Below are 13,193 nucleotides of genomic sequence, written 5' to 3'. Positions count from 1 at the left end.
CTCGCCCCAGCTGCACGTGCGACCTTGAGCCTCTGTAGTGACCTCGCGTGTTTTCTCTCTCCCAGACCAAAAAGGGGGCCCGCTTTAGGGTTTTTCTTGTTTTCTGGCAGCTTTCCTTAACTTGAGGAGTCCGTCAAAAGCATGGCAGAATTCGCTTACTGCAGCAGTGGTCCCTCACAGTTTGTTGGTAATTCAGGGAGCTCTTGGCTCTGTTGGGAGGTAACTACTCTGTCTCTGAGGCTCCAGGAAAATTCGGAGAAAAGGGATCCAGAGAAAAAGTAAGCGCCCTGTCATTATTTGACTTTTTTGATGGTCTGGACTTAGTTACTGAGAAGAATTAGAAAAATACCTGAAAACCAGAGGCACTTAGAATTGCAGAGTTATTACTGAAAAATTAAGTAGGCTTGATAGAAAGTTTTACATTTATGTACAATGAGAAAACTTGAAGTTTCCAAAAATGATAAGCCCAGTTTTAGGTTTCAGCCAGATACAGTAAAGCTATAGAATATTCAGTAAATGAATGAAGTGTTTGTCCGTCCCTGTAGCCCACTGACAAAAACCCAGAGAGTAAATGACCCCTGTCCTTTTCTGTCTCTGCGGCGCTGCAGGACACCTGGCTCAGAGGAGAGGCCTCTGGAGCATCTGGAGGCGGAGCTGGAGGCCGGCTGCTCCCCTCCCAGCGATGCCCGGGACAACCTGGAGCCTGTCTCGAATCTCAGCAGCAAACTCAAGAAGGCTTCGCCGCCCTCGGACCCCAGCATCAAACCTACCAAAGAAGAAGTCTCGGAACATGTTTCGGCAGAACCCGAGGAGGCTGTGCCGAGTGTCAGCACCTTTTGTAACCCCGACAAGGATGCCCTCGGGGACGATCAGCTTCCAGCACCCTGTGACCCTGGGAATTTAACAGATGATCAGAGCAAACCGTCCCCAGACGTGGGAGGGACGTTACCAGAGCGGCCCCCGGACCCGGTGGCTGCAGAAGCCACAGGGAGGCTGAGCCCGGTTCCCTCTGTGCCTTCCGAGGGCGACCGTGAGCCTGAGCCCTTGCACAGCAGTCGGGACAGAGGCTCAGAGGTGGAGGGTCCCGCTAAGAGCACGGGGGTGTCCACAGATGAGGTGCCCTCTCCGCAGCTAGACATGATCACAGAAAACCGTCCTGAGGGGCCCCCCGAGCGCAGCAGCAGTGAGAGAGGGGAAGACAGTAAGGCCGGGCACAAGGCCCCAGAGCCGTGTCCGGTCCAGGAGAAGGTCAGCAGCCTCAGAAAGGTTGACCGAGGACATTACCGTAGCCGAAGGGACCGCTCATCCAGTGGCGAGCGTGCACGGGAGAGCCGGAGCAGGACCGAGGTGCAGCATCGGCGGAAGCGGCCCCACCGGGAGCATGAGCGGCCGCGGCCTGAGCGGCCCCGGCTGGAGCCCTGCGCCCTGGCCCCACAGCCCCCCTGCCCCAGCTCCCTGGCCAGGTCGGGCCACCACCACTCCCGGAGCAGGGGCGCCCCCGACCAGGAGTGGGGCCGCTACCACCATGCCGAGGGCGAGCACGCCTGGGCCCGGGAGAAGTACTACCCAGACAGGCTGCGCTGGGAGCGCTGCCGGTACCACCACGACAGGTCCCCCCTGTACCCCGGCCGGGAGCCCCGGGACTGGCGGCCCTTCCACGCTGAGCGAGAGTACGAGCGGGCCGGGCCCTACAGCGGCCGGCCCTACAAGGACCACTACAGAGGCCGCAAGGGCTACGAGCTGGCGGCCAAAGAGAGGGACCGGCACCGCTTCAGCAGCCCCCGGGCGGGCATGGCCCACGCGCCCCCTCCACACCCCGCTGCCAAATACGCCCACGACAGGCTCGGCTTCGGGGCTGAAGATGGCAGCTGCGACCTGGCCACGCGGTTTCACGAACACGACAATGTTAAGTCACGGAAACGGAGATACGATAGCCTCGAGAATGAGAGTCATGTAGAAAAGAAAGCTTGGAGAAGCTTACAGAAGGACCCTGTAGAGGAGCCCAAAGTGAAGAAGCACAAAAAGTCGAAGAAGAAAAAGAAATCCAAAGACAAACACCGGGACCGAGACTCCAGGTGAGGGGCGGCTGTGCGTGGGGGGTGCGCCCTCTGCACCCAGCCTGCAGATGGGTGAGGGCTCTGTCGTGCGTAGCTTTCATCTCGGGGGGGTTTGGGACTGCCCTGTTTTTATCGATTCCTAAACCTTAGCTCTGTTTTAAGCGGTATCTTATTATGTGGTTTTATAAAACACCCAAAAACCTGGTCTTTCAAGACGTGGCTGTGTTTAGTTGGTGCTTTGTAACTCTGAGTACACATGTGGCATTCAGGAGGTGAAGCTTGGGGCTGTCCAGCTTCACAGTGGTGGTGGTGGTTAGTTGCTCATTTGTGTCCGACTCTGTGACCCCATGGACTGCAGCACTCCAGGCTTCCCTGTCCTTCACCATCTCCCAGAGTTTGCTCAAGCCCATGTCCATCGAGTCAGTGATGCCATCCAGCCATCTCATCCTCTGTTGTCCCCTTCTCCTCTTGCCCTCAGTCTTTCCCAGCATCAGGGTCTTTTCCAATGAGTCTGCTCCTCATATCAGGTGGCCAAAGTATTGGAGCTACAGCTTTAGTATCAGTCTTTCCAATGAATATTCAGGGTTGATTTTCTTTAGGATTGACTGTTAACCTATTTATTCACAGATGTAGTTGTAATTCTATGTCTGTTGATACTCTCCAACAAATTGTCCAGTGAGATTTCAAGCTGAGTTTCCATTTCTCCATTTCTCAGTTTGAAATCTCATTGGGAAGTTCTTGTATTTTTTAAAAGCTAAATTGGTCAGCAGCTTTCTGGAAAATGACTTCTCCGTGAGGAGAGGACTGAGCACACAGTTACTATACACTGGTGTCTCTTAAGAGCGAAACCCTGGGAAGAGGTTACCTACCAGAAGCCACAGGTGAAGAGTGGTTACTTGAAGGAAAAGGACATCAAACCTCCTTCCTTCTGTGTGCCTGACACACCCGGCAAAGATACTTTTTCCTTTAGCCACTAACTAGTTTCAGGAAAAGGTGGTGAGTGGAGTCCTTCCTTCCTCTGGTGCTTTGGCCAGAGCTCTTCTCCCCAAAGTTGAAGGCTGCGGTGGGGACAGGTTGAAACTGGTGAGTTTATGACCCTGGACTTAAATTACTGCAGTGAAAACCGCATGTGTAATCAGGAGAGCCTCACGTGTGTGTGCGTGCTGAGTGTCCGCAGAAGTGGGTGTGGCTCAGAGCGAGGACCCGTTCGCCTTGGGGCGGTTTGCTTTCCTAGTGGCCCTAGTCCTGGCTTTGTCTTCGGCAGGCATCAGCAGGATTCAGACCTTTCCGTAGCGCACTCTGACGCTGACCTCCACAGACACAAGAAGAAGAAGAAGAAAAAGAAGAGACACTCGAGGAAATCAGAGGACTTTGGGCGAGATTCGGAACCGCGCTTGCCCAAGGCAGCCAGCTGTGAGACTGTGGACCATTTCCGGAGAGCCGACGGCGCCTTCCCCCTCGCAGACGGCCTGCCGCTGGAGGGCGCGGCACCTTTCTGTGAGAAAACCAAACGCTTCAGGATGGAGAGCCGGGAGGTCAGGTGTCGGCTGTCCGAGTGCGGCCAGGGTAAGGGGGCGCGCGGGGCGAGCGGCCGCGGAGGGGGCGCGCTGGGAGTGGCGGCCACAGGCGCCCTTCCCTCGGCAGGAGGCCGGCGCTCGAGGAAGGAGCCGCGCGGGGCGGGGCAGCTGTCGGTCTCGCTGAGCCCCGCCCCGCGCCCTCACGCGGCTCCCGCGAGGCCTCGCGCGGCGCCTCGGGGCTGGCGGGAAAGCTGAGCGAGGCGGAGCCGGGAGCCTGTGCTGCGTGTGGCTCTGGGCGTCTGGCTGGGGGCAGAACTGTTCAGACGCCATGTTTGACAGAAATACTGTTGTGGTACCTCCTTTCTCTCCCGGGTCCTGAACCCCTGCCCGTTATGAGGAGACCCTGGACGTTGTCTGGTGACCGGTGCGCAGGCGTCACGCCTCTGGCCCGGGTCTCGGGCTACGGCTGCAGGTGGGGGTCCCGGGCGACCGCAGCCTGCCGGGCTCTGGGATTCCTGTCTGCCCTGCAGGGCTTGGCCCACTTGTAACTTCCTAGCCTCTCCTGCTCTGACCGCCCTGTACGCAGCCCTTCTGGCTTTCTTAGCTGTTCCCCTGACCGTCGACCCTAGAAGGAGTGCTGAGCCTTGCAGGGGGCCGGGCCGAGGGCGGGATGCGACCTTCACGTGGCCCGCCGGTTGGGAAGGATTGGACATTTTTAAATGGTTGCCGCTGCTGCTAAGTCGCTTCAGTCGTGTCCGACTCTCTGCGACCCCATAGAAGAAAGCCCACCAGGCTCCCCCGTCCCTGGGATTCTCCAGGCAAGAACACTGGAGTGGGTTGCCATTTCCTTCTCCAATGCATGAAAGTGAAAGTGAAGCCGCTCAGTCGTGTCCGACTCTTCGAGACCCCATGGACTGCAGCCCACCAGGCTCCTCCATCCATGGGATTTTCCAGGCAGGAGTACTGGAGTGGGTTGCCATTGCCTTCTCCTTTAAATGGTTGGAAGAGTCCAAAGAAGACTTGCATTTCACATGAAAATTTTGTGAAATTGATGTGTCAGTAAAGCTGCGCTGCAGCCCAGCCAGTCTGTGGCCCTGCGGAGCTGGCGGAGCCCGGCCTGGGCCTTCCATGGACCAGCTTGCTGACCCCCCACCCACCCTGACCCGCGAGGTGCCCCCTTGTGACCCTGCCTGCTGTCCGGGAGCCCCGGAGACCATGGGTTCTCTACTGTGTTCTGGACCCAGGGAGGTGTCATGCTGGTTAGGGGAGGACCCCCTCCCATGGCCCACAGTCACGTCATGATTGGTGGAGGAGGGACAGATGGCCACACAGCGCACTGGCGTTTGGGAGAAGCAGAGATGAGGATAGGTGGGGTGTTTGGGGAGGGGTGGATGCCAGGGGTGCTTGGAGCAAATTAGAACACTCGTGAGGCCATTAGGAAAGGGAAGCTAGGTGTCCTTTGCTGTGTTTGTTAAGATGGCAACAATGTGCATTTCCACCTTGGTTTCCACCAACATCTCCACGGTTTGGGCCAGGGGCTGGATGAGATGAGTCCCTTCTGACTGCGTGTGGTGAAGGTCGCATCCCGCCCTCGGCCCGGCCCCCTGCAAGGCTCAGGTTAGGGTCCGGGCAAGTCCTCAGGATTCTGCATGTCTGCCTGAATCTTCCCCTTCAGGCTGCAGTCTGTGGTGAGGACCACAGCCAGAGGCCGCCAGCCCACCATGGGTGCGGCTCACCCACAGAGCTGGCTCGGGGGACAGTAGGTGGCACGCAAAGCCCGGTAGTGGACATGTGGTGGCCCACATGCAGGTCTCCAGGGGCTGCAGGCAGCGGGACCCTTTCCTGTCCTCGATCTGATGACGCTCAGACGCCCATCCTGTCCTGACCTCTGTCACCTTTCAGAGGACGGACCTCTTTACCTGCTGGTGCCTTGACCTTTCCTCCAGACTCCTGTTCTCTGGCACCATCAAGCTCTGGATTTCTTTGACCCAGCGTTGAAATGCTGATGGGTTTGCTGGGATCAGATTGGGCTGTTCCCACGGGGACATGGCCCTCAGTCACCATGTAAAAGCGTGTTTTCAGTGAAACCCTTGGAAGCACAGCTCGTGTAGGACTGATTTCAGGCAACGAGCCTGTTTGAGAACTGCTTCTAAGTTAATGACGTGATACGCACAGAGCACAGGTGCTCAAATTTTTGCCAAAACATCATTAAAATGTTTCCTAACCTTTGCTTTCTAGGTGATTGAAAACTTGGCCTCAAAACAAAAACTTCACTAGTTATGGTGAGCTCTTTTCCTCTCTGCATGTTTGTCCTGACCGTTTGTGGAGCCGCTGAGGGGCCTGAGGAGGGAGCTTGGGGCTGCATGGGAGCAGGTGGGGAGTCAGCCCTTGAGGGGGGTGAGGTTCAGGGCCTTAGACACACTCTCCCTCGCTGGAGAAAACGAGGGCAGGTCAGAAGCTTAAGTCATTTGAAAGATGGAGAAGCCATTGCTTCACAGCCCTACCTGAGGGCCTGAGGGAGGGGGCCCTTCCCAAGACCCCTGTCCTGAGCTCTGGGCGCCCTGCTCCTCCCCACCCTGCGCTTCAGACGAGAAGGGCTTGGCTTGATCTGAATGAGGTTTGGGTGCTTTTTTACAGCAAATCAAAGCCTCGAGCATCATCTCCAGGCCTGGTGCTCAGTGGTGCCAGTGGGGGTGGGGGAGGGACTTTTGCCCAAATGTGTAACTCCTCCTCAGCAAGGTGAGGTTTGAGTGAACTGTCTACAGAGGACCACCGTTCGGCCAGTGAACGCTTAGCAGCGAGTTCTCAAGGGGAAAGCCCCTGAGCCCCGCTGAAGAATTCGCAGACTTTCTTCCTAGGGCGGCGGCTCCGAGTGCCCAGCAGAGGGCGCCCTCCCCACTGGCCTCCCAGCTACTGCCCGCAGGGAGGCCAGGGGGCTTTCCTAGAGACCTGGGGCATCTGCGAAGGGGTGGGGGGACGTGAATGGAAGACAGCCCAGCTGGGGCTCACCAGGCCCTGGGTTCCACTTCCTGCCTCTGGATCACTGACGCGGCTGCCTCTTGTCTTTCAGATTCACCGTGTTCAACAGAAGCCATCCCCAACCCAGCTTAAATTATAAATAGAGAAAATAACTTTGTTCAAATCTGCGTGGTGCTTCTTTAGTAAATACTGTACAGATTTTACCATGGAGGACGTTTTTTTTTTAGTTTTTACCTTTTCTTAATTACCCTTATTCCAAACGGATGAACACTTTCTACAACTGCTGACCATTGTAAATCTATAAACTGTGTATATAAATCACATTGAAAATAACGCCCTGGACTAGAACATCTCAAATGCTGCTTAATCACAGACTCAGGTTGATCACTCGTATTCCATGCAATGCTCCTCCAAGTTAGACATCCGGTGCAAGACCAACCGGGAAACCATGGAATTATTAAAAGTACAAACTGACAGCGTGTATATTTAATTTAAAGACTTTATTTAAAGATTCACAAGCTCTCAACTAGACTTTTGAGAGCAGTCTGTTTTCTGTAATGTCTGATACTAGAAACTAATTTGCTTCATATTTTAGTTGTATTCAAGATTTGAAGATGTATTTTATAGACAAGTTCTGTTTTTGAACTTTGTGGAACTATTCCAATCAATTTACCAGTTATGATGAGTATTTACATTATGAATGTATAATCCAAACATTATTTGTAAGGCCTACAGTATGTTTTTATTACATAACACTTTTTTATACAGTGTCTCTTGTCTTGACTATGATATTGGAGTCTGAGTTGTCAGCTTGGTCCCTTAAAGTTTCTAGTTACAGACAAAATCATACTGTGATTTTATTTTTAATATGGATATGCTATCAAACTGTGATACACTTATAATTCACTGGTCCTGCATCAGGAGATGGAGTGGGGAAAACTGTATTTAATACAGTTTGTATCTGAATAATCTGTATGGTTTATACAGTTTGTGTTGTTCAGAGATGTCTAAAGTTTGATCTTTGTTTTTTTAAAGATTAAAAAAGCACTTGCCCCACTGTAAATATACAGCATGTAAAATTTATATAGTATATAAATGGCAGCAAATTAAACCTTTTGTGTCTTATTTTTTTACTGCTGTTTCCGCATTTGCTTGCAGACACTTCTCACGGACTTCTTTCTCTGCATTTACTGTCTTAAAACTTCTAAAGCTCCAGCCATGGGCTCTCGGCCCCACTGGTGAGAGCGTCCGGCGTGGGCTGCTTCACCCACACTCCCCCTGTTTTAAAGAACCCAGCTGTAAGCAATCTTATTTTAACAATGTGTTTTTATTTAATGAACATAGTATTTGCCATTTGACAACCATACACTCTCCAGGCTTACCATTCACTTTACAACAAAATTATCAATAGATAAAAGGATATTTCTTCATGCACGTTGTAGGAGTATGTACATTGAATAACAAACACTCCAGAAATCAACATATATGTACATTATTTACATATTAACTATTTACTGTAAATAGAAATGTTTTCTAAGAAAAAATAAAACGAGAAATCACAATGTGTGGTTTCTGGTCTACAACAGACCTAACTTCTCAGCAAAGCACATCTACGTAGATATATGCATTTTAGCTTGAAAAATATGCATTGCTTTATATGCAGCATTAAATGCTGCTTCATCTATAAATAGCTCCTATTTGGACTTCGTTTGGTACCACATTAAACTGCTCAAGGATGTTGTGATCCTGAGGACACCTGCCTGTATGGGCCCAGGGTGTCCGCTTAAACCCCACATGTCAATGGGGGCGAGTGGGGCTGTGGAAGCCATGCCTCCCACCCAGCAGACCTTCCCTGCCTCCAGCCCTGTCGCTGGAGGGAAGCTCTCTGGCCAGAGTTGGGACAAGGCAAGTAATTCAAGCACTGAGTGCAGACAGGAGGGTGGCAGGGGGGTGAACAGGATCACCCTGAGGTCCAGGCAACCAGGCCTGCCAGCCACAGACCTGTCCCCGCACAGCCCTGACCCAGCAGGGCTTCTGGACCAGGCCATCTGAGAGCTTAGTGGGGGGAGGACACCTTAAGCCTGTCAGGTTAATACTGTCACAACAAAACCTGCAATTTCATGACTTCACTAACACTCCTAGGGCAAGGGACAGATCCTGAGCACCACGGCCTTCTGCATCTTTCTGGGCAAACAGCCGTCTGGTGAGGCTCCTTCACAAGTGGTCAGAGAAAATGTCTTACAGAGGTTTCCTTCTGCTCACTTCTCTCAACCCCACCCTGATGCAGACCCAAAAGACAGAAAGTCCTGTATCCCCAGGGTTCTACCTGGATCAAACAAAGGAGAGAGAGATCGGTTGTCCCACACAAAATACTGATGGAGCCGGTGCCCCAGGCAGCCCAGGAGCGGGGCGGGCGCTGCTGGTGTCGTCAGCAGTGTTTGGTCGGGTGGTCTGGGCAGCGTCTTTTCACAGAAGACTGGGGCCAGAGTTGCATATATGCCAGTCAGGCATTTCAAGAATGCTGACTTGCCTTTCTCAGAACTAGAGGTTTGAATCTGAGGTATTGCTACAGTAGCAAAGCCTAAATGCTTGGGAATGAACCAAAAAAGTCAGTTTGATGCCTGGTGGAGGGTCCTGGGCGTGGCCCCCATGCAGTTTAGCGTGACTGCAAGCTGCACGAGGCTGAGAGCCCACAGCCATTCCGTCTCAGCATCGAGGCAACTCCCAGGAAACATTTTCTCTGTTTTACCTCTCTATGCATAGGCTGAGGTGGTCTTTCTTGAACTTGGCCTTTGCACAGGAGAGGTGATGACCTCTCAGGTGTACAAACTGAACAAGGTGGGTGCCTTCGCAGTGGGGCAGGGAAAGGTCCCCCAGGGAAGGGACCCTCCACCGAAACAGCCCATGTGGGCGAGGGAGTCCTACATATAATGTGCGGGGGTTCTGGTGGTGGAAATGAAACTTACAACAAGAGGCATGGCACTGGCCCGGCCCTGAATGCCCCACCTGTGCACCCTTGGGCCATCTCTGCGGCGTGATGGGCCCAGCTCCTCACTGCACGCTTGAGCACCTCTCCCTCAGCCAGCGGCACCTGGCAACCTCCTGGTCAGGGATCTTCGCCAGTCCGACCACCAGTGCATATTTGGGGTTTTAAACTATTTACAGAAAAGCGTAAGTGCTATACACCTTCATCCCCCAGCCTGCTCTTTCCCTTCCTGTAATATATCAAATCTCTCAAAACACGGAGGAAGATTGTCTCTAGTTCCTTATATGTCTACACATTACATTAATATATCTGATCATTATAAGCATTCGTTTGGCCAACAGGCCTTAAGTAGTGAAGACAGGGGTCACAGCTGGCCTGAACCATGTGTTTGGTTGGACCATGTGACACTGCTGTTTGTGGGTATCAGAAAGGGGTCAAATGTGAGCAGTTTCATGTGGTTCAATACATACACTGTCCGTCCTGGGATTCAGCAGTTACAGGATAAACACCCCAAACCAAAATTTAATGATTTGTGTCTTTGTAAAAGTTATCTGCGGGGCCACGAAGACGGAGCTGGATGACTCAGGAGACGGGACCCCTGGAGCCACCCTGCCCAGCGCGCGTCTTCAAGGACGCGGGCGTCTCCCTCCACCAGGGGGCGCCCTCGGGTTCCCCTTGAGCACGGCACCCCACTCCCCAGTTGCTGCATATGTGTATATGTAACTTGTTCTCAGTGCACAGTATATACGTGTGTCCAGAAGTTAAATTTATAGCTGCCATTCTAAAAATACTACTGTTAGAAAGTATCTTTCATTATAATTTCAGAATATAAAAAGGCGTATAAAAGCTATAATCCTATGTATCTGAGAAAAAAACTCAATAAAAAAGTGGTAGCTTTTCCTTTCCTGTTATGACACAAAACAGTGGCTTCCAGAACGGCCAACACCGCCACTGCCACCAAGGAGCACGTGTGGCCCCTAGTCTGCCCCGCGGATATTCAAGGCTGGACCACCAGGCACAGCTGCAGGCCGGGGCTTCGAGAAGGATGTACCCGGAGCTGGGAGGGCGGCGGCGGGAAGGGGTGACGTGAGGCCTCTTGAGATCAGCAGGGGCTGCTGTCCCGGAGGAGACAGGGCAGGCCGTCGGGGTGGTCCAGGGGGTCGTGGAGGGGCCCCCAGTCACTCTGCTGTGGGGTTTCAGTTTACTTTTACCTGCTGCTCAGACCAGGAAAGCTCTATTTCTTATTGGCAATCCTCCTTTTCCTCGTGGCCAACATGTCATAGAAAGGATCCCTGCTGATACTCGCTCTGGGAGAGGGTAAAAAAAACTGGGTTAGGATGGGAGGGGCAGTCCCACACACAAGGCCCCATCAAGAGCGCCACTCGCGCTCGACAACAGCCCCGCCCCTCTGACAGCCCCAGCTCGGGCCTCACCCGCCCCGACCAGTCGAGAGCCCGACCCTCCCGGCCGACCTAGCGCACAGGCCCCGCCCTGACACGCCCACAGCACAGGCCCCGCCCGCCGGGCCCCGGCGCACCTGATGGACTTCATCCACTCCTCCTTCTCCTCCGGGCTGGGCGCCGAGATGCGGTACACCACGTGGTTGCCCTCCACTACCCGGCCGTCCGCCTCTGTCTTACAGGCTTTGATGACCTGCCCTTTGTGGCTGGGGTTGTACAGCTCGAAACAGTTCTGGTGGAGACAGACAGGACTGTCACCTGGTGCTGGGGGAGCGGGAGGGAAGGGCGGGCGGCGGGGAAGCCAGCTTACGGGTTTCCGCGGGTCCTCCACCTCCCTGATGCTCAGGTTCTCCAGCGGGATGATTCCCCGGGGCTCCTTATCCTGCGGGACAAAGCGCTCAGCCAGCCTCCCTCGCACCCGCCGAGGGTCCCGCGACCTGGAGGACCCGCAGCCCTGCGCTTACCGTCGTGTATTCAAAGTAATAAAGGCAGTTGTCGGTGAGGATGAACCAGCGCCGCTTCCAGGTCTTCACGCGCCCCCCTAAGAGCAGAGGGACCCCGTGAGTCTGGGCAGAGCAAGCCCTACACGAGCTACTGTGCTTTTCAGAAATGCCACTGGGGCCGAGCTGGGTTTTACACCTCCTCCTTCGTGAAAACGTTTCACATTCTGCCCCAGATCCTGGCCACGGTGTGCGGCCTGGCCTGCCCGTGGCTGCTGGGGCCCGCATGCACCCCCGCCCGCCTGCAGGGCACCCAGATGACCCGAGCGTTTCCCAAGTCTGCTTCCTGGAAGAGTTAGTCGTGATGAATGGTCTTAATTTCCCCACATGGAAATGACAACAGGATGAAGTCAGCGCCGCTGCCGGTCTGTCCAGGACTTAATCCCGTTACGTCAGGACCGTCATCGCATTACTGAGGACTTGGGGCGGCCCTGGGATCCATCAAAATCGATTATGGCCTTGGCCCAGGGAATTATTAGATTGAATTAATCTCTTAACAAGATCTGGGACACACATGCGCACACACAGCTCATCTGCACCCACTCTCCTCAAACTACAGAAAAGAAACCTTTCACTCTCAAATATTCAGTAGAAACCAACTGGCTTCCATTTCTATTTCTAGTCTCTGCTTCCGACATGAAGTTTAAAAACAAAAGTTGAAAGAGAGAACATGCGCCTGGTGACAGATGTCTGCGATCCACCAGCATGAGGTAAGCAGCAGCTGCCCCGCCCCCTGGCTCCCTGGTGCAGACAGGTGAGACCCTTGTGGCTGAGGGTCACGGATCTGGTCCCTGAGATTGAGGAGCCCAGACAGGGACATGGGGGGACATGAAGGCTGTCCAGAAATTGAGGCACCAGGCCTGACATTTGGGGAGATCTGGGGGGAGGAGACACACGCAGACACCCAGCTGCAGGGAGGGAGCCCCGCCTGCGGTTTCAGTGCCACTGAGGGGTCCTCGGAGACTGGGACCCTCACCCTTGGGTCACTGATGAGATGTCTGTCCTCATGATGGCCACAGGCTGGCTGGGCAGGCAGGGCAGGTGTGTGGGGCGGCAGCCTCAGTTATGCCGTGAAGAGGGTCCCCAGATTCCCCTGCTCCCCTAATCTCACTTTCCATCCCCGTCAGAAGCATCTGTCCAAATTCCAGTCCTTGGGGGCCCTCAGACCCTGAGGCCCCTTCATGCCTCCAACCCCCAAGGCCTCCACCCCCTCAAGGTGTGTCTCGAACCATGGGCAGGGCTCTCTGTTCTCCTGGAAGGCCTCGAGACTCTTCTGCACCTAGACTCCTGCCCTGCTACACCCAACTTCAGTGGCACGTCTGGAGGAGCCCAACCCCTGGTCCAGGTCTTGAGACCAGGGGAGCCTCTTGGGCCAGGGGCAGTGGGCATTGAGACGGAGGTGTGTGGTCAGGTGGACCCCTGAGCCTGGCCCAGCCCCAAGCCCCCTTACAGGGTGGCGGCGGTGACAGTCTTGGTCTCTGAGCTCCAGCAGGTTTTGCTGCAGGAGATGGACCAGCTCTGCCCAAGCATGTGTTTGTGACTGGGCTTCAGGACAAGGAGACACACATACACAGACACACACACAGACACACACACCCCTGCAGGAAGGAGCCTGGCTGCTCCTGACTAGCATGGATAGAAGCAGCCCTCTTCTCTTTGTAAACGCCTGCTGCCTGCATAGTTGTTAGCAGACA

General features: G+C 54.2%; 2 protein-coding genes across 3 annotated transcripts in view; one reads left to right on the top strand and one right to left on the bottom strand.

Moving 5' to 3' along the window:
• The window catches only part of USP42 (ubiquitin specific peptidase 42), a 42,091-nt gene extending 34,427 nt beyond the window's left edge, over positions 1 to 7,664 (top strand). Inside the window, exons 15-18 of the mRNA XM_052635805.1 lie at positions 609 to 2,075; positions 3,322 to 3,623; positions 5,813 to 5,856; positions 6,645 to 7,664. Of these exons, the coding sequence (XP_052491765.1) occupies positions 609 to 2,075; positions 3,322 to 3,623; positions 5,813 to 5,820 (1,777 nt within the window). The 3' untranslated portion in view covers positions 5,821 to 5,856; positions 6,645 to 7,664. The remainder of the gene's footprint in view (positions 1 to 608; positions 2,076 to 3,321; positions 3,624 to 5,812; positions 5,857 to 6,644) is intronic.
• Positions 7,665 to 7,870: 206 nt separating this feature from the next.
• The window catches only part of CYTH3 (cytohesin 3), a 68,948-nt gene continuing 63,625 nt past the window's right edge, over positions 7,871 to 13,193 (bottom strand). For both annotated transcript variants that reach the window (XM_052635810.1, XM_052635811.1), the window contains exons 10-13: positions 11,464 to 11,540; positions 11,310 to 11,381; positions 11,077 to 11,231; positions 7,871 to 10,846 (exon numbers count right to left, since the gene is read on the bottom strand). In XM_052635810.1, coding sequence (XP_052491770.1) covers positions 10,774 to 10,846; positions 11,077 to 11,231; positions 11,310 to 11,381; positions 11,464 to 11,540 — 377 coding nt within the window. In that variant the 3' untranslated portion in view covers positions 7,871 to 10,773. The remainder of the gene's footprint in view (positions 10,847 to 11,076; positions 11,232 to 11,309; positions 11,382 to 11,463; positions 11,541 to 13,193) is intronic.

The sequence above is a fragment of the Budorcas taxicolor genome, chromosome 2 (genome assembly GCF_023091745.1).
Source record: "Budorcas taxicolor isolate Tak-1 chromosome 2, Takin1.1, whole genome shotgun sequence".
NCBI classification, from domain to species: domain Eukaryota; kingdom Metazoa; phylum Chordata; class Mammalia; order Artiodactyla; family Bovidae; genus Budorcas; species Budorcas taxicolor.
Note: the sequence above shows the minus strand (reverse complement) of the source record. Positions and strands in the feature narration are given on the sequence as shown.